This window comes from Varroa jacobsoni, unplaced genomic scaffold, assembly GCF_002532875.2.
Source record: "Varroa jacobsoni isolate VJ856 unplaced genomic scaffold, vjacob_1.0 scaffold_934, whole genome shotgun sequence".
Classification (NCBI taxonomy): domain Eukaryota; kingdom Metazoa; phylum Arthropoda; class Arachnida; order Mesostigmata; family Varroidae; genus Varroa; species Varroa jacobsoni.
In genome coordinates, this window is record NW_019213836.1 from 108,999 (window position 1) to 132,703 (window position 23,705).

The 23,705-nt window shown below is 42.2% G+C and overlaps 2 protein-coding genes and 1 long non-coding RNA gene across 17 annotated transcripts in view; 1 reads left to right on the forward strand and 2 right to left on the reverse strand.

The window, feature by feature from the left end:
- LOC111265105 (uncharacterized) overlaps positions 1-3,128 on the reverse strand; it is a 71,522-nt gene extending 68,394 nt beyond the window's left edge. For 14 of the 15 annotated variants that reach the window (XR_015312932.1, XR_015312929.1, XR_015312925.1 and 11 more), the window contains exon 1: positions 67-3,128. Coding sequence is in view for 3 of the 15 variants with exons in the window: in XM_086970346.1 (XP_086826472.1) it covers positions 67-1,705 (1,639 nt within the window). In the remaining 12 variants the exon portion in view is untranslated. The remainder of the gene's footprint in view (positions 1-66) is intronic. The other variant, XM_022841502.1, reaches the window with a different exon arrangement.
- The window catches only part of GlnRS (Glutaminyl-tRNA synthetase), a 94,162-nt gene extending 71,034 nt beyond the window's left edge, over positions 1-23,128 (forward strand). The window contains exons 4-11 of the mRNA XM_022841506.2: positions 18,342-18,496; positions 19,091-19,287; positions 19,853-20,067; positions 20,379-20,725; positions 20,956-21,172; positions 21,604-21,738; positions 22,206-22,622; positions 22,933-23,128. Of these exons, the coding sequence (XP_022697241.1) occupies positions 18,342-18,496; positions 19,091-19,287; positions 19,853-20,067; positions 20,379-20,725; positions 20,956-21,172; positions 21,604-21,738; positions 22,206-22,622; positions 22,933-22,983 (1,734 nt within the window). The 3' untranslated portion in view covers positions 22,984-23,128. The remainder of the gene's footprint in view (positions 1-18,341; positions 18,497-19,090; positions 19,288-19,852; positions 20,068-20,378; positions 20,726-20,955; positions 21,173-21,603; positions 21,739-22,205; positions 22,623-22,932) is intronic.
- LOC111265108 (uncharacterized) lies at positions 9,278-14,457 on the reverse strand. The gene is made up of 2 exons (XR_002683271.2): positions 14,364-14,457; positions 9,278-10,066 (listed from the first exon to the last, which is right to left on the reverse strand). It is a non-coding gene; the product is annotated as an uncharacterized LOC111265108 (long non-coding RNA).
- Positions 23,129-23,705: the final 577 nt, after the last annotated feature.

Below are 23,705 nucleotides of genomic sequence, written 5' to 3' on the forward strand. Positions count from 1 at the left end.
CTAGCTATCGAGCTAGCAGTTAGAAGCTAAAACTGTAAATTTCGATCGGTGTCGCCAGTAACTTACGTTCGGCTACGGGCAGCCGCTGCTTGATGAGTAGCTGGTCAACGTGAGTCAGTTGTGGGAGGAGACCTTGTGAGGCGCGTCGGTGATGCTTGATAGGAACGGGAGGATGGCTCACAGGAGCCACCGAATTGGGCTGTTTTCGAAACGTTGTCACTGAAGTCACATGGATCATTGCGCTACTTGTGATACTAACTGGGGTTGTTACCCCGACTTCTGCAGTTGCTGCCGAGGTCGTAACCGCTTTTACTGTATGGATCGTAGCCATTTGCTTTCTGCCGTTGCTCTGGTTATTTCTTTGAACGATGCTGGCTGGGGGGTGTGGCGGTATCGGGGGTGGCGGTGGCCGTTTCATTGCATGCTGATGGGGATGCAATGGTGGGTTTTCTTCGGAGTTTTCCACTTGTTGTAAATGAACTGCTGGCAAAGGTTCGTACGAATGCGTGCTGCGATCGTATTCAGGCTGCGTGTCATTTTCAATCTGCTTGGGGGCATTATTATCATCATCATGGGTCGTTGCCGCTTCGATAGATGGTTCTGGTGTGTCCGTCTGGGTAGCATGGTTTACCTCGATCGTGTCCGGTCGCGTCCGTACATGCTGTTGATATGAGGGCTCCCTCTCACAGCTCAGTGATCGCGGCGTCGAAGTAATTGTCACCTCAGGAACGTCCGGTGTGATTGGCGTAATTTCAGATGTGTCTGGCAGCGTCTGATCCGGACTGACCACTGGCTTGTCCGATACGCTATCCTGGCGGTTATGCGAACCTAGTCGATCATGTGATGCCGTACTTGTACTCTCTTGAAGACTTACAAGCTGGTCACTTGTAACCCTTGACACTGAATTGTAACCCCCTGATCTGGGCACTGAAAGCGTCCCTGAATAACTATGCGATTTTTCCTCTCCGTCATTTTCGGGGCTACTACATTTATTCACTTGGACCTCCGATTTAATATGAGTGTTCACTGCGACCTCGGAGGTTGCCGGCTTTGCCACAGAAACACTATGGCTGGCAGACGCGGCCGGTCTTTGAGATTTCTCAGCTGATCCTGACAACAGATCTGGGCTCACTAATTTCCGCGGCACTTTACCACTGTTGGGAGTGATGCATTTTTCAACACTGCTGTTGGGATTCGTATCCGGACTTAATGAGCTGCTCACCTGGTCGTCCTGATGATTATTATCTGAAGTACTAACCGATTTCTCCGCTTTGTTGTTAACGACAACGTTAATACTATCCACGGTTGCTGGTTTTCCCACTTTGTTGTTGATAGATGCAGAATTATTTTCTGCGTTATCCTGTTTTGATGCTGCTACTGTTGCGTGCATCGTAACTGCGCACTTTGAATGTGGTGGCTTTTTTCTACAGTCGGCCAACATATTGCTAGCAATATTATTCGTCGATGTAAGCGATTTCGCCTTCGATTTGCTATCCGGACACTTGGGTCGCACTGCTCGGCTAACGTCTGGGCTAGTCAGCTTTGTTGTAACTGCTGATGCTCCAATTGGACATACAGAGTTTACGGAGTTCACTGCGCTCTCGCTGTCTGCTTCTTTAACTGGTGTCACGGTCTCTTCATTTGCAGAGTGTTCGAAGTCCACTGTCATCGCATCCTTATCGGTGGACTTCTCTGGTGATGGCATACTTTTGCCTAAACAGTTTACTGACGCTACTCGTAGAGTGATACCCGCATGCGTGGGTAAGTTCTCGGCGACAATCCTTGAAGTAATTAACTTTCTCACATTCCTCTCCCCTCGTACCGGGCTAACCGTAACCGCGTGGCTGTTACGCCGGCATCAGCGTTTACTGGTTTGTCCAGAAATGTTGAAGCCTCAAGACTGCTTATGCAGTCCAGACTCATGTAGACAGATCGATCTATGCAATCGTACTGATATCATAGGTCTGTGCACCATATTGGTCGGAAAAGCGCTGCGACAAATCTTCATGATCCTGTAGTTTGTCCTGCAGCAACTGCATCTAGCCATCCGAATGTTCTTCCTCGACCATCTGTTTGATAACGGGGAACCAAATCAATACAAAATGCTGCGTAAAACAGTTCTATCTCCACCAGCGAACACTGCAGACATAAAGCATCGTGAACGGGGTCAACCCTCGTAACGGTCTTATCTGTTATAATTAATAACTGGAGTTAGCCAACAAATAATAATATGAAGAAAAAGAAGCTCTTACACAAATCGCATTGTTTGATTAATAGGCCTGTAAGCGATTTGCTATTAGGCAAATAAAGAGAAAAAGAGAAAAGAACAGAAATACGGGACTAAATAAATCGGCATCTATTCAGTGGCAAATTACTCAAAGTACTTACCCTGGCATTATTCTCTTTTGACCTCTTTTTCCCTAACCTGCTTGAACAAGTTCTTCCCTTCCTTCAGCCTCGTTAAGGGATAACAGGCTATGCGGTCCTTCACCTGTTAACCTACACGAGTCCATGACAAATAACTAACACGATGCTTTCGAAAAACATGTGGAAACAATGGTGTTCCCGCGCGTCAGGTTGAAAGCACAAACGAACCTGTTATGGCTCAAGCCACACAATTTGGCGACAAAGATTTGACCTCAACCGTTACGTCCTAGGCATCGTGAAAGAAGTCGCGGTAATACTGGTTGTATTCGAGTTGTTGGTGACGACGATACTATCGCCTTACATTTTCTAGTGGGTGACGCTGGTTATGCTGAGCAGGTATCGTGGCCGGCGAATCGGAGTAAGGCTGACGGCGCCGGCTTGCCGCCATGGGAAGTATACATAAGGGATAAGCAAAACGTGCTGTTCTTTCGAGAACGCGGCCTCCAAGAGAGAGAGTCCGGGGGCAAGGGCTTATGATGAGAAAGGGCACATCGCTGTATCTTTGTCGAAGGCAGCGTAGGAAAGGAAAGGCCGTTAAAGGCATTCGGCAGCGACTGATAGCATTTAATACACACCGAGAGAGGAAGAGGATAACCAGATGGTACTGAAGTGGGTTGGACGTGGCCGGACTGTAAAATAACGCCTAGAAGAACAAACCCAATTCGGAAAACGACATCTGATTAAAGACCATCGCCGCAGCCGTAAGTTATTATTATTAAGGATTAACCCAAAGTAGATAAATTAGAACGATGGTTGCTCTTCCTAATTATATAATATAAGCTAACAATACTTGGAACTAAAAATACACCTAGCAAAATAATGACGCAAACGAAGACAACAGAAATCATCACTGAGACGAGCTAGCGGTGGGCTATTGACGGGTAAGTTATATTTCTTTGAAAAGTTAAATGAAAATTGCAAGTTTTAGCAGTTTGCTTCTCGAATTATCAGCGTTTCTGTATCAATTAGCTCATTGCCCATAGCATAGCGTAGTATTTTCATAAATTTTCTTGACCAAATCTGCCCAACTTTCAAATGCATTCCTGATATTGAAGTGGTGGATATACGACTGTACGTAAAGTAGTTTGAAAAGTTAAGAAATAATGTGCCAGTTACCAACTGTACTACCTCATTGGGTCTCTCAAAAGCTAACAACAAAACTAGCGTGTATCGACCGGTGTATGAAATGTCCATTGAAAGAACGCCATGAAGGCGTGGCTGGAACGTTGCACTTAGGTCGATTTTGCCTCATCACACTGGAATGAGAGAAGGAAAGTAATTACCATGCTCGAGTCTGAAGAAGCGAGTGGCTCTTGGGGAAGGGTTGATTGGTCCTTAGTAATGCCCCATGCTGCTCAGGATCATCATCGGCAACGCTATGGCTGTTAGTCGCTTTGAACCCTATTCGGGCCATGTACACCTCCTTTTTGGTGGCTTGACGCCCCAAGGAAGGTGTCTCCTTTGCGAATGGAAACGTTGAACCGACAGATGGGAACAAGAGTCGGAGGTAAAAGGGCCAGAGGAGCAAGTAGCGGTAGCCCTCGTTTCAGACAGACCGTCCGGCCGTTACTCTGACTATGCCAATTTTTTTTCAGAGAACTAACACTGCATAGTATGAATATGCGTATCCAGTAAAAAGCGACTGAAAAATACTACATGATACAATGTGGGCTACGTGCACAGCGCAAAACGTCCTAGAACAAGCACAACGAAAATGCGAGCCAATAGCGATTTGTGTCAAGAAGCTTTCAGATACCGAGGTGGTATCAATGAGACGCGACCTTGAGATCTAGGGACAAAAGAGACGCCAACGGTGACGGTAAAGGGTCGGGATTGCTCGGCCAGTAGTGGCCCTAAGCCTCAGCAATGCTCAGCCGTAATCGCCTCGGGTATTTTGAGACTCCTCTACCCATTACCGAATAATGAACACAAAATGGTCCAGCTAGACCACGCAAACACGCGGCTCCCTAGCTGCTCGACGCAAGAAAGATGTGGGTGGTGTCAGAGGGTCGGCTGCGTGCCCTCTCCCAGTGGGTCTAAATAAAATGCATGAAATTCAAGAGGACAACGTTAAAAAAGAAGAGCGAAGGTGTTAGGTTTAGGAGAGGTGGATAGATGAAGATATGCTAACAGTCTATGTGGGACAACGCACAGAAGCGAATCTTTTAAATACTATAACCTACACGAAAATTTCGGCATATAAATTTACTGAATATAGAGCTATGAGCTAGAACACGATGTAGATAATCTTACGCCTTTTAGAACATATGGACTTAGGGTAAACTTAGTTTGCATGCATTCGAACATATTCCGAATTTCTTTCTGTTTGCTTGCATATTAGATACTTAACTATATGACATTGGTCGCCGATTCCATAGGGTCTGAAAGCAGATACGTATTATATGAGGCAATGTGCTTGTGCTCGGCAACATAATTGTCCTTTTAGAAAGTTAGGACCTCTTGTGCCTCACTTCAGGTTCCGAGAAAAGATAAACATGAGGTCTACATATGTTAGAGCTTCCGGAAGAGACACACGGAGAATGTTTTATAGCTTTTCCACACAAACACTTTGAGCCTTTGCAGACATTGCATTTCCATATCGAAAGTTCAGTATTAAAATTCACATGTGACACTATCCAGCGCAGATCAAACAGAAACCAATATTTACGTCTGCGTTTCGAGTCCTTTGGTATTATGGAATTAGGCAAGGAATATACAACTGGTTATCGACTTACTAACTTCATTCATTCGTTCATTCCGCCCTTAATCCGAGTTCCATCGCCGCTGTTTCTTGCGTTTAGTTAGTTTTAACAGCCAAGGAGTGACAATTCTCTGCCCCCGACGTTTGAACACTGCCGTTTATTATAAGAGCCTTTCATCATCTCAGCATCCTTTTCAAATATTGCTGCTATCTTTTATTTTGTTGTCAAGCGGCTAGCGACCGTCTAACAACCTATCGAAAATAGCACTCTATAATCAAAATAATTGAATTCATTCACATCAGAGTACCCCCGTGCACAGAAATGTAATGTGCGATCTCCAATTGATTAGATACATATAACAAATGATCTTTGTTACTGACGATTCGCCAGGTTCTAATGCAGGCTAATTTAATATTGTACATGTATCACAAAGGGGCAAACATTTAGATTTAGCGTTGCGAAAAAGTTCCGCGTTGCGTCGAGTCACCGTGCCCCATTTACTTGAGGCCATAATTGTTCATTGTGCTAAACGTGGACCTATTCGAAGCACTTGAAAATTTTGAAAAAAAGAAATAAGAGTTTGTGGATAGAATAGTTAGGTTAGCTAAGTGTCATGAAAAGTGTATTAGTACGAAAATGTCTTAAATTAAAAAAAAATAATTTTTTGGCAGAAAAAACATAAACAGGAGTAATGCGTGTACGATCTAGTTTTTTCCTAACACACATATTGCATATTGAGACCTATATATCGGCTGTTGGAACGCGCGAGACAGAGCAGCACTGAAACGGAAAGGGTCTTAAAGCTCGTTGGCATTTCTAAAAGGATAAAAGGCCTCCTTCGTACTTCCGATATTAGCATCTACTGTTCCTCGAGCTATTTATGTAAAAATGAGTGCTTCGTTTATTATGGCACAAGATGCATGACCGGCACGCCTTCTTTATGATGGTAGAAACTGTTCCGTCTAGGCCGTTTTTATCCTTGAAGAAGCGGCTCCAATACGCTGCCTGTGAGCTTGCCGAATGGCGATTCAATAGTCATCTCATGCAGATAACAACAACGCAAACAGCATCTGCAACTGAAAGGTCACGATAGCGTCACTTCCAATCTCATCGCGGATATGAGTATCAAAAGGATGCTGAGACGGGCCGCAACAGCGAATGCAAAAAGTCATGTCCTTCTGAGCGATCTACCTCAGCTGCAATTGCAAGCCACGATTGCCAAGCTAGTCGATAAAAATCAAAGATGGTAACGACAGATAGGAAGATAGCGAAAAAAAAAAAGCAAAGAACCGAGAAGCAAATACAAACGGACATACACTGAAGACAAACACTGTAGATTCACAATGCGCATTGAGGTAGTAATGAGGAAAGGTGTGCAGTATATCTATGAAGAAGGAATAGCAGCGATGACATTATAGTGGTGCAGTTTTCTTTTTCGGCATTTTTGTGGAATACTATCGGTACTACAAAAATCCATATAAATCCTTTGCGGATACGAGGAATCGTGGGGGATGAGGAAAGCACGATGGAAAACAAGCTGCATTAGGGAACGCGGCAAGTAATTCTAAACGATAACCCGAACGAAAATCGATGCCGCATATAGACGATGGATATATGCATGCGGTGCTTGTATGCTCTGTATTAAATGCTGGTTTCACAGAAAAGAGACAGACCCAAGTAGGGATTCGGAAATAGTGGACAAACTAAATTGAAAAGGCACCGTGCTAACAGAAAATTTTACTGAAGAAGCGGAAACGACGGTGAATTGGAAATAATTCATCAAAGGACAAAATATCGATCGAGATTTATTATTATGATAGAGATGAAAACAAACAAACAAACAAACAACGCTATGTGAGTCCGGACTCAGCTACTGCTTAATGCCTAATCCCGTTAGGATTGCTTCATCGCATGTCTTGCACATGGATGTTGAATCAGGAAAAACATGATGTTCTGTTACTTCAGAAGTGTATATCTATACATAAACGACATTTTAACACTTTGCGATACCGGATAGCTTACCGGAGTTGCAATGAGTCAATCGCCAAATATAGACATATTATTCACAGCGTTTGTACGTCTAATAATGATCAATCCTACGGACTGGAAAAATCAAGCAAACAACAGAAATCAAAGCTAAAAATGCTTTTAGCCGTCGATGAATAGATTAATGTCGGCCAACATAGTCTAGCCAAGAACTTGGCTACCATATTTAAATAACATTATATGCAATCAGCAACAACTGATAGAGAGTAAGCGAGCTCAGCGTAAGATGCTCTAAACGTGGTGCAACCTTTACACTTGTAGCGTGTTACGTTCGGTGAAGTCACTAAATAAGATAGTGGCCACATAAATTGCTTGGGAACAAGCCATTCCCTCGAGTATCAGACACTTATATCTGAATAATGTCAGGCAATGAAGAGATAAAACAGTGCACGTTTGAAAAAACGTGCCATTGTACGCAAGTACATTTTTAAACCAATCATTTTGTTTCACATGGTCTACCTTTGTTTTCGGAGGTAATCTCTCATTATCTGCTCATGTGGTCATTTCTGTACTATACAATGACACGATATACATTCACTGGATATAGCAAAAAATAAAAATAATAAATAAAACCAAAAAATGTGTTGACGAAGGGCCAGGCGTTTATTGAGTGATACATTAACTCAGTTGTTTACTGATTCGTTTTCTTGCGCAATGCTGCTAAGGATGCGCAAATAAAATCTATGGTAACAGCCTAAAGCCTGAGATGAGCGCCAGTAGACGCAGTCTGAAGAGGGCCACGCAGGCTTCTGGATACGGTCAACTCGGTGACTGTGTTAAACGTAACTGGGTTGTCGTAACACGATTTGCAAATGTGGCGCAATTTCTTAGGGACAAAGAGTACCCCTAGTAGGCAGCTAGTAATTGCTGATACCGACCAGATGCTATAAGACTGGCTGAGGCATCTTCATAGACAGTTTTGAATGTGCCTCCATTTGAATATGCCTCATACTACACGTTCCAAAGCAGACATACACTTGTTTTCACAACTGTGACACGGTCCATGCTCAAATAATAAACACGTCGTTGTCTTGTGGAAAGCACTTTATACATCAACAGGTTTGATGCCCTTCTGAATTTCCCGCGTGTCGTGAATACATCGTTTAAACCAACTATTCGTTAACGTTAATGTAGCTACAACGAAAAACGCGTATATCCGCACGCTCTTGTAACTGCAGTTGTCCTAGGACATGATTAAAAAATGCTATATTCCACTATAAGGCACAACAATTAAGCTAAAATTTAAAAGCGCATTCAATAGGTAAGATTGAAGGAATCAATTTGTATCAAAACCAAAGTAGTTGTGATAAATCCGTTGCAGACACAAAATTCCAGTATAAAATTCATAGTGCGGACAGATTTAACACCGAAGACACGGCAGCTCTCATCTGCCCTATCGTTCAAGCCTTTACGGATTCACGCCTTAATCAGATACTAACCAAGTTTGAACAATTTGGTGTGGGTTACTGCCTCCATCGGCAAGGTGTTTTACGCCTTGAAGCAAGTAAACTATTGCACCAACTCCTCTGCTTCTATGCCGAAGCTGCTTGGCCTGCTCGTGAATGTTTTTGCTAGGTAGGCATTTGCGCGCCGCCAGAGTTCTGGGTTTCAACGTGTCCGGTCACTTAGATGCCCGACAGCCCGGTTCAAGGAACGTACTCAGTATGATGCTCCTTGTTTTTATGAAGTCAAGTTACGATTACCGGTTTTTTTGGTTAGTACTGGTATAGTAAAAACAATGAACTAGGACAGAATGAATATTGTAACGATGAAGTAATGGTGATATTCACCTAAATTACGCTAAAGGTTATATATTTACGTAGCCACCTCAGTAATTTACTCATTAAGGTAGCCAAAGCTTTTATCAAAGTTGAGGCATACTGTGATGACTAGTAAATACGTACGGAGACCAGGAATACCCGCCGTCTCCAAGTTGTTCGGCAGTAATAAGTTTATGGTCCCTTTGCAATTAACGCCCTCATGTGATCAAAGTTAGAAAGATAATCCTCATGCTTAACAGCTATGTTTTTAATATGTACTTTATGTAACTGAAACAGATTTAGACACATGCAAATCTATTTACAATGAAAAGTTCTTCCTACTTAAACGATGTGTTCGTTAATAGTGAGCTAATTTTTTATTTAATTGGATTTATTGCAATTCACATTAAATCATTTTTAGCAAATAGCTTTAGGGTCAAATAAGAGCCATTAATGGCTCATCGTTTACATAGCACAGATAGCCTAGTAAGTGGCAGAAAACAGACGGAATTGATCGTATCGTTCTCTGAAAATAAAAAAAACGGGTCAGCAATTCGCAAATAGCCAATTCTACCTATTGTTCAATTACTTGCAAACGACTACAACTAGCTTGTCTTTCCGCATTATCTTCTGAACCTGGACCGTGTTGGCGTTTTCAGAAACTTTAAGAAGTACAACTTTCGCCTCTTTATCGGCGAATACACCTCACGTTGAGGGGCTCTCAGGTCTTTCTGTCTACACCAGACAATATTTCTGCTGCTGCTATCACGGTGCCCCCTAGACGACTCTGTATGCCCCCAGGCATGCAGCCGCCCTCACTAGACGTTGTCGTTATGACTGAACACCGGAACCGATACACACACACAGCCGCCAACATAGCATGTATATGGGATCTCGGCTAACAAATATTCGGTTTGCCCTTTACCCAACCGCGCCGTCTATCCCTTAAAACTTTTTGCGGCGGCCAGACTACATTGATTGACGACACCCCTTTCTGGGTGGAACGAGTATCAGAACCAAAAGCATTATGCAAATGGCTTTTGAAAATAGTCTTCTGGCCGTCCTCTTTGGAGCCAGCCATGTCTTCCTGAAGTTTTAGGACTTTTTGGAAACGCGCGGATATCGTACACGCTAAAAGAGAGAACAAAAATGGTTTTTGTTAGTATAAGTGCATGTTAGCAATTTTAAGACAAGCAAAGAGGGGTTTAGTGCTTTAATACGTCATTATGTAATGTTTATATGCTGAGATATTAAGTTCAGTTTTCAATTACTTCTATTCCACTAAGAGTAGGAATTATAAACGATGTCTCGTTATAATTAAGCTCTTAATAGAATCTCAATGGTCGTAAATTGGGGGCATGCGTGAAGTCATATTCTATAATAATAGTTATCTGCTGAAAGTATCTGTATAGAATTGTGCTGCTTATCACCTCTTTGTACGAAATTTCATTTTACACATTCAGATCTAGGAAATGGCAGGATTAATTATATTCTGCTATTAACATGTGTTTGTTTTGTCAGTTTTATGACAGTTTGTCAAAATGTCCTACAAAAAAGCTATGACTCGAGGCTTCAACTATACAGAAAATACGCGATTCCTTCAGGGAGCCGCGAGAAAACGACTTTGGTGAGGCGAAAAGGAAACTGCGAATTGATTTAATGTAGCAATCCAGTGGAGATCACATCTGTTGCGTTTGCCCTACAGCTGGCCAAGGTCTTCAGGGAGCAGATCGTTTGCATAATGAAAGGGATAGCAAGAACTTTGTCTTTTTTCGTAACAGTGGTAATAACTAAGGCAGTAATAAAAACGCCCGTTGCAAAGTAACTAAAAAAAATAAGGACTACGAGACGAATGAAACAAGGAAATCCCAACAAAAAGCACACACATATAGATTTGCTTTTCTTTTTCTGTTAATTTTCACACACTGTGCCCACAAGGATTCAAGGATGTTTTTCGTCCTCCAGGTTCAAACGAATCTTCGCCATTCTATTTGCTGTTCATAGATTAACATTTCCGGCACAATCTAATTTTCCGCCTTCAATCGTCGGCACAACGGGGCTTTTTCGTTTTTCTTTACCACACTCCAAAGTGCGTGGTTTGCCCCAACTTCTTCGTATTTATAACACTAATTATTTTTCTGCTGAGCTATAGTCATCATACGGTCATGGGTAATTCTTGATAGTGTGTTGGTTCAACCTGCACTGGTAAGTGCTGATCGATCCTTTTCTTCGTGATTGAGCTGTTATTTAATCAAGGTCGTTAGTGTGCCATTATTTTAGCCGAAGTGTGCCAACCGGAAGAGTCACTCTGATGAAGGTAAGGCGGCGGGCTTCTTGGCGACGATGCTAACCCTCACGCTGGCGTTGCACTAGCGCTATTTTGAAAAACGTGAAGTCCCGCAAGGCCGTATGGCAATGCATATATGAATTCTATTAGAGTATAAGAAAGAGTACATATATATAATTAACAATATATCGAGTAGGGTAGTAGCATTACTTTACGCGTATTTTGTGTGGCTTCCCTGCGCAATTGGTCTGTCTGATGGAACTAATAATAAAGACAAAAAGCCGTAATACCGGCTGAAGTCTGAAGAGTCTGTATGTATTTAGACGCAAATAGTTATCTTTCTAAATTGTCCAGCTTTGCATTGTAGTATTGCTGAGCAGTCGATAATAATAATAATAATCGATTAGAAGAAGAAGAAGAAGAAGACAACGCACTAACAGGAAAGCGACGGACAGAAGGAGGGCTTTATGCTGCACGTAGAACTGAAACGGAAACGACACGCTTGTCGTCGGCAACGCTTTCCGAAGAAAGCCGGCTCAGTGTTTGGAAACGACACTAATCTTCTCGCTCGATGTATAATCAATTACCTGTGCACAAGTAAATTCACGAGTGTCATTTGGCCTTTCCAAATAGAGAGAAAATGGTGCAGCGAAAACCTCCTCTTACCGATCTTCAAATTCCATTGAAGTAATCCAACCCTCGTTTTTGTATATAGTGGCATAGACATAGACACATGGATTTAGTTCTAGATTTTTTAGAAGCTCTGCTAGCCTTGGACGCCATAAGCGACGTTCATCATTACACTAACTACGAACGTATCAAACGAGCAAGCTAAAAAAACGTCTTACTTAAATCAAAGTTCGCCCATAATCGTCGTGCGGTTTCTGAAACAACATGGCCCCCGTAATGCGGAGCAGAGTATTGTTCTGTTGGTAGGGTACAGTGAACGATGGAGTGCATAGCGTCCAGTTCTCCTTGATCACTCCCACAGGAGTGATCCGGGCACCGGGATGTCCCATAGGACATCCCGGTGCTGCTTTAACGACTATCTCCTGTAAGCAGGAACACGGAAAGCAGCACCCGCAGTAACATAGTGGTCGGTAGACTGCAATCACATCGCTCCCAGTTGAAGCATTCTTAATAATTATATCGAAACTTAGCTTAGATCCGCACAGCTTCCGGTTACAACTTCCATTACTTTTCCTGGGAATTCAGGATGTCGAACGTGATGTTTGTTTTGATGTTATTCAGCACTACTCGTTTGTCGTCTATGATGTGTGAACTGCACAAAACCGAAACAAAAAACAACAGCAGTTTATTACAGTTATGTGCATGCATTGAGCGTTGCGTTAATTTGCCAAGTATTACAGCGACCTGCTGCAGGCTCCTGAAAAAAATGTAGGATCTGCCTCATAGATTTGCGAAGGACTCACGATCCGCTAAGTGAACCTGCTGCTTGTTGACGAGTCGGTCAACGGCTCATATCTCTTCGAGGGGAACACCCGAGGTGTTTTCGGCTAAGAGTGTCGTTATTGAAATATCACCTCATCCTTATAGCACAGTGTGTACGTTCCATAATCGGATATCATCGTGCTATCTCAGAAATGTCGTATGTTGTGAACCTGCTTGGTACTATATAGCATTACTTGAATCTTGCTATTCAAGTTACCAATGGCGTAGGTCATTGTTAAGGCCATAGACAGCGAGACATACCCGGTTGGGACATAATTGCGGGATGACAGCCACTTGGTAGCATGTATCCTAAGACCATTTAACTTCTCGGCATATATGAAGGCGGCGGAGCGTGTTAGGAGGACGTGCTTTTCCATGATGCCTTAGAACAGATTTATTAAAAACTTTTGTAAAGTAGTACTATAAGGAATAATGGCTCAGGTTTGCCAGTCTATGATTGAGACTAACAATTGACGACAATTGAAAGTCCTGTGTAAGATCGGACGTTCAAAAATAAGGACGTTCAAGAAATAATTAGTAACAATCTTAAGAAATAGTTCAGGTAACGTTGTAAGATTATTGTTTACAATTATCGAACAGAACGAATTCTGTAGATCGAAAAAGATCTACCGATACTTTCTGGTCAATACGCGCACATTGTACGTAGCTTCATTGAGAACAACTGGTCGAACAATTTCTGCCGTTCAGATCGGACGGTTCGGACGTGTAGTAGCGGGATTTACACCATATTGTATATAGGCTATCTTAGTTGAGCATGAAGTTGAGCAAAATTCAAATGTGAGTGGGAGTGTTCTTCGTAAGCAGCATTAATAGATTTTATTTTCATTGAATATCGCAACTCTTTTGCACTAACCGACTCAATCTGGCGATGCCCTAATGGACTAAGCGTCATTGCGTAGGTACGATTCAACGCAAAGGGGTATTGTTAGGTGATACTGCGGTGTAGAGCTGCAAGAACTATATAAGGCAACATACGGCACGTAGATCTTCACAGTGATAACGTTCACTGGCCTATGATGTTTCTATATCGAACTGTTTAGGGTTGAACCTCTTCGGCCCTTCCTTTGAATCCTTTCGGCCGAAGCTGTGTTTGACAAAAGTATTAATAAACAATCTCTTGATCCAAATATCACGTTAACACACTGATCTAACCGAATATAGATGCACTCCATCTGAAGAACTGCAGTTCGGAGTATCACACAAGTATGACAGAAGCTTCCAATTGGTAACCGTCACAGGTCGCTATCCGAACACTGACGAGATGTGACGAATTCATATATATAGTGAACAGTGAACTAGTTACATGTGCTAACGTACAAATCATTTAGCTGTTGTCTACTTCTTTCAACAACCCCTTTGTCTGACACCATCAACGTATCGGAACTTTGCAGTGCGGCAGCACTCTAACTTATTAAAAATGGCGACGGTGTCAAACGCTATGGGATTTCGTATAACACTAGTAGTAGGAAACTACAGGACGGATCTTCTGCAGAAGCCAGGGTCGTATTCACAGGCTTGCTTTATATTCCTCAAGCAGTTTTCTCGAAAGATCGAGAGGGCACATGGGGAATGAACGTGTGCCCCGTCACTGTATCGAGAACAAAGAGGATCAAAATAGAGCGGTAGCTACGACGCCGACATTAGAGTCGAGCGAGAGTGTTTCATTACCGTTGCGTGCGGCAACAACCAGCGACGGCATCGCTGACGAATTGACTGAATTCGAGGGGCAATGTTGTGAGTGAGTTTTGTTCTTTGAAAATAAGCTGGAACGACTCAACAGTTCTCCTTATATAGGTTGAATGGCTGATATAGAGCTATTGAGCAAAGGCCAGCATATGACGTAGTACATGGGGGTACGTGGGGAAGGCCATTTAATGTAATGGTACAAGTAAACTGGCAAGACTCGACCGAGTAGTTGAAGGGCGTCGTTGACAGTCTGTCTATGAAAGGGTGGTGAGATGAATGTATTTTTTCTGTAATTTATATTGTGACGTATTTCCTGATACCCCGAAGCATGGCGGTGACACGCCTCTCCCGTGCGGTGTATGAGCGATAGACAAACCAATCTGTTTTTTTTTGGCGCTCCACCCGCGCTCAAACTTGAAAAAAGCTTTAGCGTCGTATGAACCTGCTGAGGACGGCGGCGTAGGAAAGCGGGCGCAGGGGGCATGCTGCCTTAGTAACGCATCTCCGTCGACGTAGTTATATGCGAACTGCCCTTCGAAGTTTAAACACAGAAATATTGGGCGATTAAGATGCCCGCGATTCTAGAGCTATACAAAACGGCTTTAAACCCATGCAGTAATTCAAACAGTATTTCGTCTAGGAGCTCCGTTCTGTTCATCGAAAAGGCGACTGGCAGAAGAATCGCAGGAATAAAGGAACCAGCGGCGACTGTACGGACAACGAGATGCGTCCTAAGAGGCTCCGTTAGACGACTTCAGTCTCAGACAAAACCCTCTCCGATACAAAGTTCGGATAGTTCTCCTGATGGGTGGACAGGCAGGTGTACTAGGAGCTTTTGTTTAAGAGAGTGTAGCGTACTGATGGATCCGCCTAATCTACGCCGCTTTTCATGTAAACAGGGCGTTTCTCGAGGCTGGTTAGTAGCAGCCCGTGCTCGCCTTCTGGACTCGTGATCACTATTCTGTACGGCATATGCATCGGGGGGTAAATGGAAACCCGTCCACATGGATTATCGCTTTGGGTAAGGCGACTTCTATTAATATCCGTTTTGACAATCCAGGGGCCGTCAGCTGACTTTTGCTAGCGACAACAAGATAAGAATAATCCTAAAAGTACTAATACGTACCACTTTGTTCATCTATCTGACGAGACCTGACGCCTGCCGGTAACATGCGTAGGCAGTTGACTTGGAAGTTACTGCGTGCTCTGCAGCATTAACGTATGACGTCGAGTCGTCAATCTGCAGGCCTGGTGCGATCAAGCCCTTCCGCTAAAGACTGATTCCTTTTATAATCTCCCGACGTATAGCGTTCAACCGTCTAGAGGTTAAGGTGCCTTACAAAGTCCAATTAATCTCCACGAGCAAGTCTTCAAACGTGGTAGACTCTTTTATACTCTACAAAACACACAATCGCAATAGTACTCCAGTTCGTCCATCGTTTGATCTTGAACTTTTCGGTTTCGATCCCAGTTATCTACATCAGGTACGACCTTAGGGTAATACTACAGAAAAATGACGCTGCGTAGCCAGCCGCCGCGCGATTTCGTTTTCAGGCAACAGCCGATTTGCCGCTAGACGCGTAATTTCTGTTAGCCACTTGGTTGGCCGGCTAGAGTCGCAATCGAAAGTTCCTGTACCTCAGTCTATCACCAACTGTTTAAGGAACGGCGCGTCAGATCATCCATTTTGTCATCTTTAAGGCTCTCACCGGGCTGTCACTAAATTCATAGGCCTGGAGACTAACGATTAGTCTGCCTTTCACTTAATATAACAAACCATATGTTTTATTCTTGTCACAGTGAGTTGTTATGTCCTATCTCCCACCTTCGTTCACGACCTTTTCCACTCTTCCACCAAATGATATTTGCTGCCTTGCCGAACAGCAGAGGGTTTTGTTTTGGGGTTTTCTGAGTGCGCTTTGAGTTCCGGATCCGTGACGAACGTAAGGCCGCAAAGGTGGCCGCCCGCTAAAAAAGGTGAAAATCCGTCGGCGCAAGGTCAAGTGAATATGGGGAGGACTATAAGAAGCTTCTATTTAAAGTGCAGTAGAACAGCCTTGAGGATGCTTTTCGTGTGTTTCATGGCCTGAGCTCGTTTGTGGAGTCATTTCCCTTAAATAGAATTATAGAAGGATCTTCGAAATGAATTAGACATTTACAATCTCATCAAACGCACAGCATAGTTTTTTTGTAGATTAAGATTTGGTTCGATCTCGGGCTTAAGCTTTTCTCCTGGAAGCACCTATGCCGATATTTGCTTCATGTTCATGTACAGACGCCATTTCCGATCACGGGTAACAATTCTGTGCATAGATCGGTCGTTGTGGCCACTTGATGCATCAACCATCCGGGTGAGATGTTAGGATACAACGTTAAACCGTAATTCCTCGTTGAATTCAGAAAGTTAAAATAACGAAGTTTCTACATTTTTTATGTGAAACCAAGGAACTTATGACGGTCGTAAAGCTGCAGCTCACTTTTTCGGTTAACTTCCGAATTGTTTATCGGCCATCTTTTTTCATAAGTGCCTTTAAATTATTATTATCAAACTCAACCGGTCGATCAGGGTGTGGATATCCTTTAGGTCCGGACACCGTTTTTAAATTTCGCAAACCATCTTTGAGTAGTCCTTTCAGCTATAGCGCCGTTACGTTATATAAGACAGCTGTGCTGGCCTGTTTCAGCCGAGTTTTAGCTTCGATAAAATAAAGAAAGGAGTGCTTTTAAAGCGTTAATTTTCTTACGATCTTAATATATACTTTGTGTGTCCGTCTCAAATATGTGAAACAAGTCAATTAATCTTTGCCAGAAGCCCCTCAATGTTGAAGCTTGTAGCCTTGCCTTAGAGTCACAAAAATTCGGTTCTATCAAACTGTCCAGAGAAAAAAAGCCCTGATCAAATGTTGTTTTTTTCAACTTAAGCATGTGATTACTCCTTTGCTTGCAATTCGGCCTTCGTCTGCTGTGATATTAGCGGCAAGGGATTAATCCAATTATTCTGAGCCATTTTTACTAGCTTTGGTATGATTTACTTCTAAGATATTAGGCGTTCACGACTGCTTACAGCATTGAAATTCATTAACGAACGTTTCCGTCGTTGCAACGTAGAATAGTGCCTAGGTCATACGTTCAATACCCTGCAGGCAATGCAATCCGTGGCTTAATTTTAATCCTCATTTCATTGCAGGTTCCGTCTGCCTGTATTCTAAGTAATATCTCACGATAATCTGCGGCGTTCTTATGCTCTTCCTTTAATGGTGTTCCTTTTCTCACTAGGGAAATGCATTTCGGGCTATGCTGAAAGAGGATTGAGCAAACGCTTTTCGAAATAATTGTTTATGTTATGCTGCAATTTCATTTAAAGGAAAAATGCAAGGCTCATTTACTCTTAAACTATCGGTTTTTCACAGTGGCCATTAAGTGGCCCTAAACACGTCGTTCGTGGCCAAATCCTAACGTTTCGATGTACAGTGTTATTAGAAGGTGCAGTTTAGATAGCTTTTACTAGGTGGTTCCACTAAATTTGGCACCAAATCTTATCTATAATTCCATCAATGGTCACACGACTCTGACGGATAATTATACGTGCATCGAAATCATTAATAATCCACTCCTACACTTATCGACATAACTAAAGTAGAGTAAAAATAGCAAATAAACAGATAAAGAAGTCGTAAAAATGTATCAAAATTTTGCTACATGAAGTTACTAGATAATTCAAACTCCTTGAAGAAAACCTGATAGCTCATAATGTTAGCTAACCAATTTGAAAAAATCATGAAATATCTGATTCTCTTAATAGTCAACACATAACATTCTAATCGCTTTCGACTCTAGTCGTTGCGAGATTTTGCTTCATAAGAGTGCCACTTCCCAACTGTAACTTACAACAGCATCCTAATAAAGCCAGTAATTAACACGGAACATGCATATTTGAATTCTTCGCGGTTCTGCTCACAGGAGAGTGACAAGAACAGAACTAGAAATAGTAGAACTTTCGCTGACGACGGAGGTTGCTCCAGTATCCAGGAACTCATGCGGACCAAGGCACGTTTTCATAAACCCGGCGACAATCACAAGACGGAGGGTTATATGATCACGGATGATACAATGAAGTAAGTTTGTTTTGTCGGTAATATTTTACTAACGAATTTAAGTTTAAGTCATCTGTGGCTTGAAGCAAGAACACCTGAAGTTTACACCCGGAGGAAAGTCATCTGAGGCTAGAGAGGAGTCTCGCTGCCGAGCTTTCCTTAATTGAATCCTGTCTATTCGGAATAAACACTTTTGTGGCTATACTATGGAGAGTCTTGATGAATAATTCATGGTAAATATTAGCCCGCCCCTGCTAGCTTGATAACAAGGCAACTTCGTCTCTTGCCGCAGCTGTGAATTCCAGCTCAAGGTCAAGGATGGTCCAGTGGGAATATCAAAGCTGTTGAATTTCGCCTATGTGTAAACTATCGACGTGTCAAAGCCATTCGCTTACCCTACAACATGCGGCGTTCTACCTGCACCGCCGACGCGACCAGTATTGGCAACCGTAATTTCTTCGAATTAGTCTGGCGAAACGTACCAATGGCTTACTGCGACAAAATTTGCCGCTAAATGTAGAACTGAACGCTTTGGTAGCATATAACACATATACATATCATGCATATTTGAACTCCATCAGTAATCTACAAAAAATGTTATTTTTTATCCAACAGACTATTGGCCGCGCACCTCGAACGCACCGGCGGACAAGTTCGTACACGATTTCCGCCAGAGCCGAATGGGATCCTGCACATTGGCCACGCTAAAGCAATTAACATCAACTTCGGTTATGCTGCTGCGCATAATGGCGTCTGCTTTCTCCGTTACGATGACACAAATCCTGAAAAAGAAGAGCAAAGATTTGTCACTGGTTGGTTTTTTGTTCGACACTGACGTAATACGTATGAGACGCAAATGGCTGCGTTTTTAAACGATTTTTTTTGTAGAACGGACCGTTCAAATCATTGTCGCAAGCACAGAAAAGTAGATACGTTCTTGATAGTACCTAACAGTCCTTCCTACGATATTAATTCCCTATGCTGACCCTTGACAGCCAATATTCGATTAATTTTCCTTTGATTAAAATGCTTCAAAAAATGCTAAGGTTCAAACGCTAGTTATTATATTAAAACTAAAACAGATTCAGTGTTCGGAAATGCTCAGTGATTCTCAAATAGTATTCATATCATAAGGATAATTTATCACCAGTTAATTATCTCAATCTTAAAGGTAGCAAAACAAAGAGACAAACGCGGCCAGTGGTACGGTACATAAGTCCAGTAATAAATTTCAAGTATGACCTTGATTTTCTGTGTGTGTTGGAAAGTCAGCTGCCGAGTTGGAATATCGGCTGCTAAATACAATAATAACATTAGGCTGTCGGCTGCGAGGTTCTCCATTAGCAGTAAAGTTAATTTTACAAATGTTCCGAATAGGAATCTACGACATGGTTACGTGGCTAGGCTATAAACCTTACAAAGTAACCTACTCATCGGACAACTTTGATCGTCTGTATGAGCTTGCCATTGTCCTTATAAAAAAAGGTCTGGCCTACGTTTGTCACCAACGCAGCGACGAGATCAAAGGCTTTAACCCGCCGCCTTCTCCTTGGAGGAACCGTCCTATTGAAGAAAGCCTTGCACTATTTCAGGTAACTGTAATATATATACAGTATGCATCTATCACAGTATAATTTTAGCACGTAATGGAGATTGTCCTATTGATGATGGATTGAGCCCTAGAAAATGTCACTGTCGTTTATTTGATCGGGTTTTAATATCAACTAACTACTGCGACTCTATGGATCACTTTTCCATCGCAGAGATTCTTTCCTTAAATATTGCTTTTTCCTTCGTAGGGTAAATTGTGAACGATTACAACATCTTCGAACGTGTCCGGTTGCAATAATATATAGGTTTTCTCACCCCTTCTGGCGATGTCTTTGTTGCTACTGCTTTTCAGGACATGCGAAGTGGCAAGATTGCCGAAGGTGATGCTACGCTAAGAATGAAGGTAACCCTTGAAGAAGGCAAGCAAGATCCGGTAGCGTATCGTATTAAATTTTGTGCCCATCATCGAACCGGTGACAAATGGTGCATCTACCCAACGTACGATTATACGCACTGCCTTTGCGACTCTATCGAGGACATCACGCATTCGCTTTGCACGAAGGAGTTTCAGTCGCGCCGCTCCTCGTACTACTGGTTATGCAACAGCGTTGGCGTGTACTGCCCCGTACAGTGGGAGTATGGCAGACTCAACGTCAATTATACTGTTGTTTCAAAACGAAAGATTGCCGAACTAATCACGTAAGTGGAATTTCGTTTTACTAGTTAGTTAGTATCGAGAAATTACTTTCCCGTGTCGAAGAATTGATGCGCCACTCGCTGAGATAGTGTATCTTATGTATGTTGAAACTATAACTTCAATCGAATAGATATTTATGCGGACTCTATGTACAATCAAGAAAGTTTTCAATTCCTTTGACCTAAGGCTTCCGGTATATTGATCGCCATGTGCTTTGCTGAATTTCATTCAGAGAAAAGATCGTTCGCGACTGGGACGATCCGCGTCTGTTTACGTTAACCGCCCTTCGACGACGTGGATTCCCTCCTGAAGCAATCAACCAGTTTACTGCGAAGCTCGGTCTCACGGGGAGTATCATGTCGGTCGACCCTATGATGCTGGAGAGCTGCGTTCGGGACGTTCTCAACACAACTGCTAAGCGTGTCATGGCTGTATTGGATCCTCTGAAGGTAAATTGTTCCTATACATTTTAAAAGAAATTTTCTACTTTGATTACACATACGATGGCCCTGGAATCTGCCCCTACCTACAGACAATTTGGTTGGGTTCAAAGCCTTTTGTGGTAAAGGGCTTCGAACCCTTCAGCAAAAAGGGTTTCAGGCACGAGGCCCTAGATAAAAAGACCGAAAACGACTTCGTGCTACTTGCTAATTCAAACATGCGTTCAAGTTGCTATTATTGCTAATAACGAATCCATCAATTTCGTTTTTTGTTTCGTATGCCTTTGATATAAACTTATAGACATATCTGAAACATCGACTCACATACGTATCCGTTGCACTATTTACTCCTTGGAGGAGCTTTGAAACCTAACATCCAGCGAACATCAACAGAATGCACGCCTAGGGATGCGCCAATAATACACATTCTGTTTGAATAGGTAATAATTGAGAACTTTCCAAAATCGGGAGGTATTCTACTGGACGTGCCTGATTTCCCCGCCGAACCTAACCGCGGCTCGCACGCTGTGCCTTTTGACGATGTAATCTACATCGAGCGCGAAGACTTCCGAGAGGTACAAACATAAGCACTGCACTCGTATATCAATAACCGCTATTAGTTGATTTGAAAGCTTAACTTAGCCCATTTGATTTCAATTTACCTTATTACTGTTTTAACCTAATATATTTTGCCATTGCTGCTATCATAAAAATGCCTGAGAAAATCTCTCGTATATACTCTTTGAAAGTCATCAATATTTGTTTGAAAATAGCCCGCATCTCCTTTGGAACACATGCAAATCGAAACAGACATTGTTCTGTTAAAGTCGTTGCTTAATGTATTAGACTTTCTGGTAATACAGAATACGCAGTTAAAAATCAATCGCAGAGCGCGTAAACTCTCGCACTGGCGTTCACCTGTTCGAACCGAAACTTTGAAACTCGATAAAATACAAAACTGTATAACTATTGTTAGTTATTCAGTTTATTTTAATTGTGGCTTTACTTCAAAGAAAATTTCGAACCTTTACTTGATTTATAGGAGGCTGGCGATAAAGGCTATCGACGTCTGTGTCCAGGGCAGGCAGTAGGTCTGCGTCATGCGGGCTACACCATTGAGCTCAAGGACGTAAAGAAAGACGCATCGTGGAATGTTGTTGAAATTCACGTAGCGTGCAAGCCTGTTACTGAAAATGAAAAGCCAAAAGCGTTTATTCATTGGGTATCCCGCCCTTTGCGAGCTGAGGTTCGCCTATACGAACGCCTCTTCAAGCATAAGAACCCCGAAGATGCTAATGAAGTGCCCGGTGGTTATCTGACTGACTGTAATCCGAATGCCTTGACTGTGTGCGATTGCGCTCTTGTTGAAACCAGTCTAAAAGGTGTTAAAGTGTACGATAAATTTCAATTCGAACGTCTGGGCTTCTTTAGCGTTGATCCGGACTCGTCCGATGAGAAGGTAAAGTAAAAAAAGGTTGACTACGATAGAGTCCATACTTTTTAACTCTATAAACTTAGGAAAACTCAGAATAAATTGTAACTATGTATAAAGAAATAAGGCACGTTACGCAATTTCTCATCATACGCCGATAACCGCTGAACTGCGCTGTTATCTAATTCGCGGCACCGACTAATTACAGAACAAGGTTTTCTCTATATTAGGTTGATAGATCAGCTTGCAGCTATACAAAAGATAATAATAATCTCGTCGACTTTAAGATAAAATCTTAGAATTTAGCAATAACAGTTATCGTTTTTAATCATTGCAGTTGGTTTTCAACAGAACGGTGACGCTGAAGGAGGACTCCGGAAAGAACTAAGGCGAATTTTACTGTGACTCTTCTTTATCAGCTCTCATAGGCTGAACGTCCTTGACTGATTATTATGTATACAACACCTTGTGCTGTATATTGATGAACTAAATAAATAAAGGAATCCGTGCGCCTATCGTTGCACGAAAAACAATGTAGCTTTATAAGTTACCGTCGTCAACTGGTTGCTAATCGGGTAGCGCGTAACTATTTTAGAATGTTAGCTTCTGAATGATAAACAAAAATATTTGTGTCAAATTTGAAGCCGTAATATACCAGTATAATGACAGGAGAAAAAAAGCTCATTGATAACCTTTCCATTAGGAGACCATCGTCGGCTTAGCTAGATGTTATATTTCTACATTTTTAAATAATACACTTTACAACTCTTCCTCGTGTTGTGCCAATAGGGATGTTTTAATAATAATGTTCTAAAAATAATGTTTTGTACAATGCTTTCAGAGCGTGCGAGCCACCATGCACGATGGCAAATACAATTTACATGCGCTGGCATTACCTAAAATGATGACACTGCATTTTTTTTACACCATATCGCGAGTGACTATAAAAACTTTATTATTTTCAAACATAGTTTGTGCCGTTTTCTCTTATTCTCCTCCTTAGTCGATTCAACGTATTGTAAATTCATTAATGAATAGCGGGTTTTGTCATAATGATTTTAACTTCATCGTCGTTACTGTATCCTATTCTCGTCTTCAGCATATTTGGTC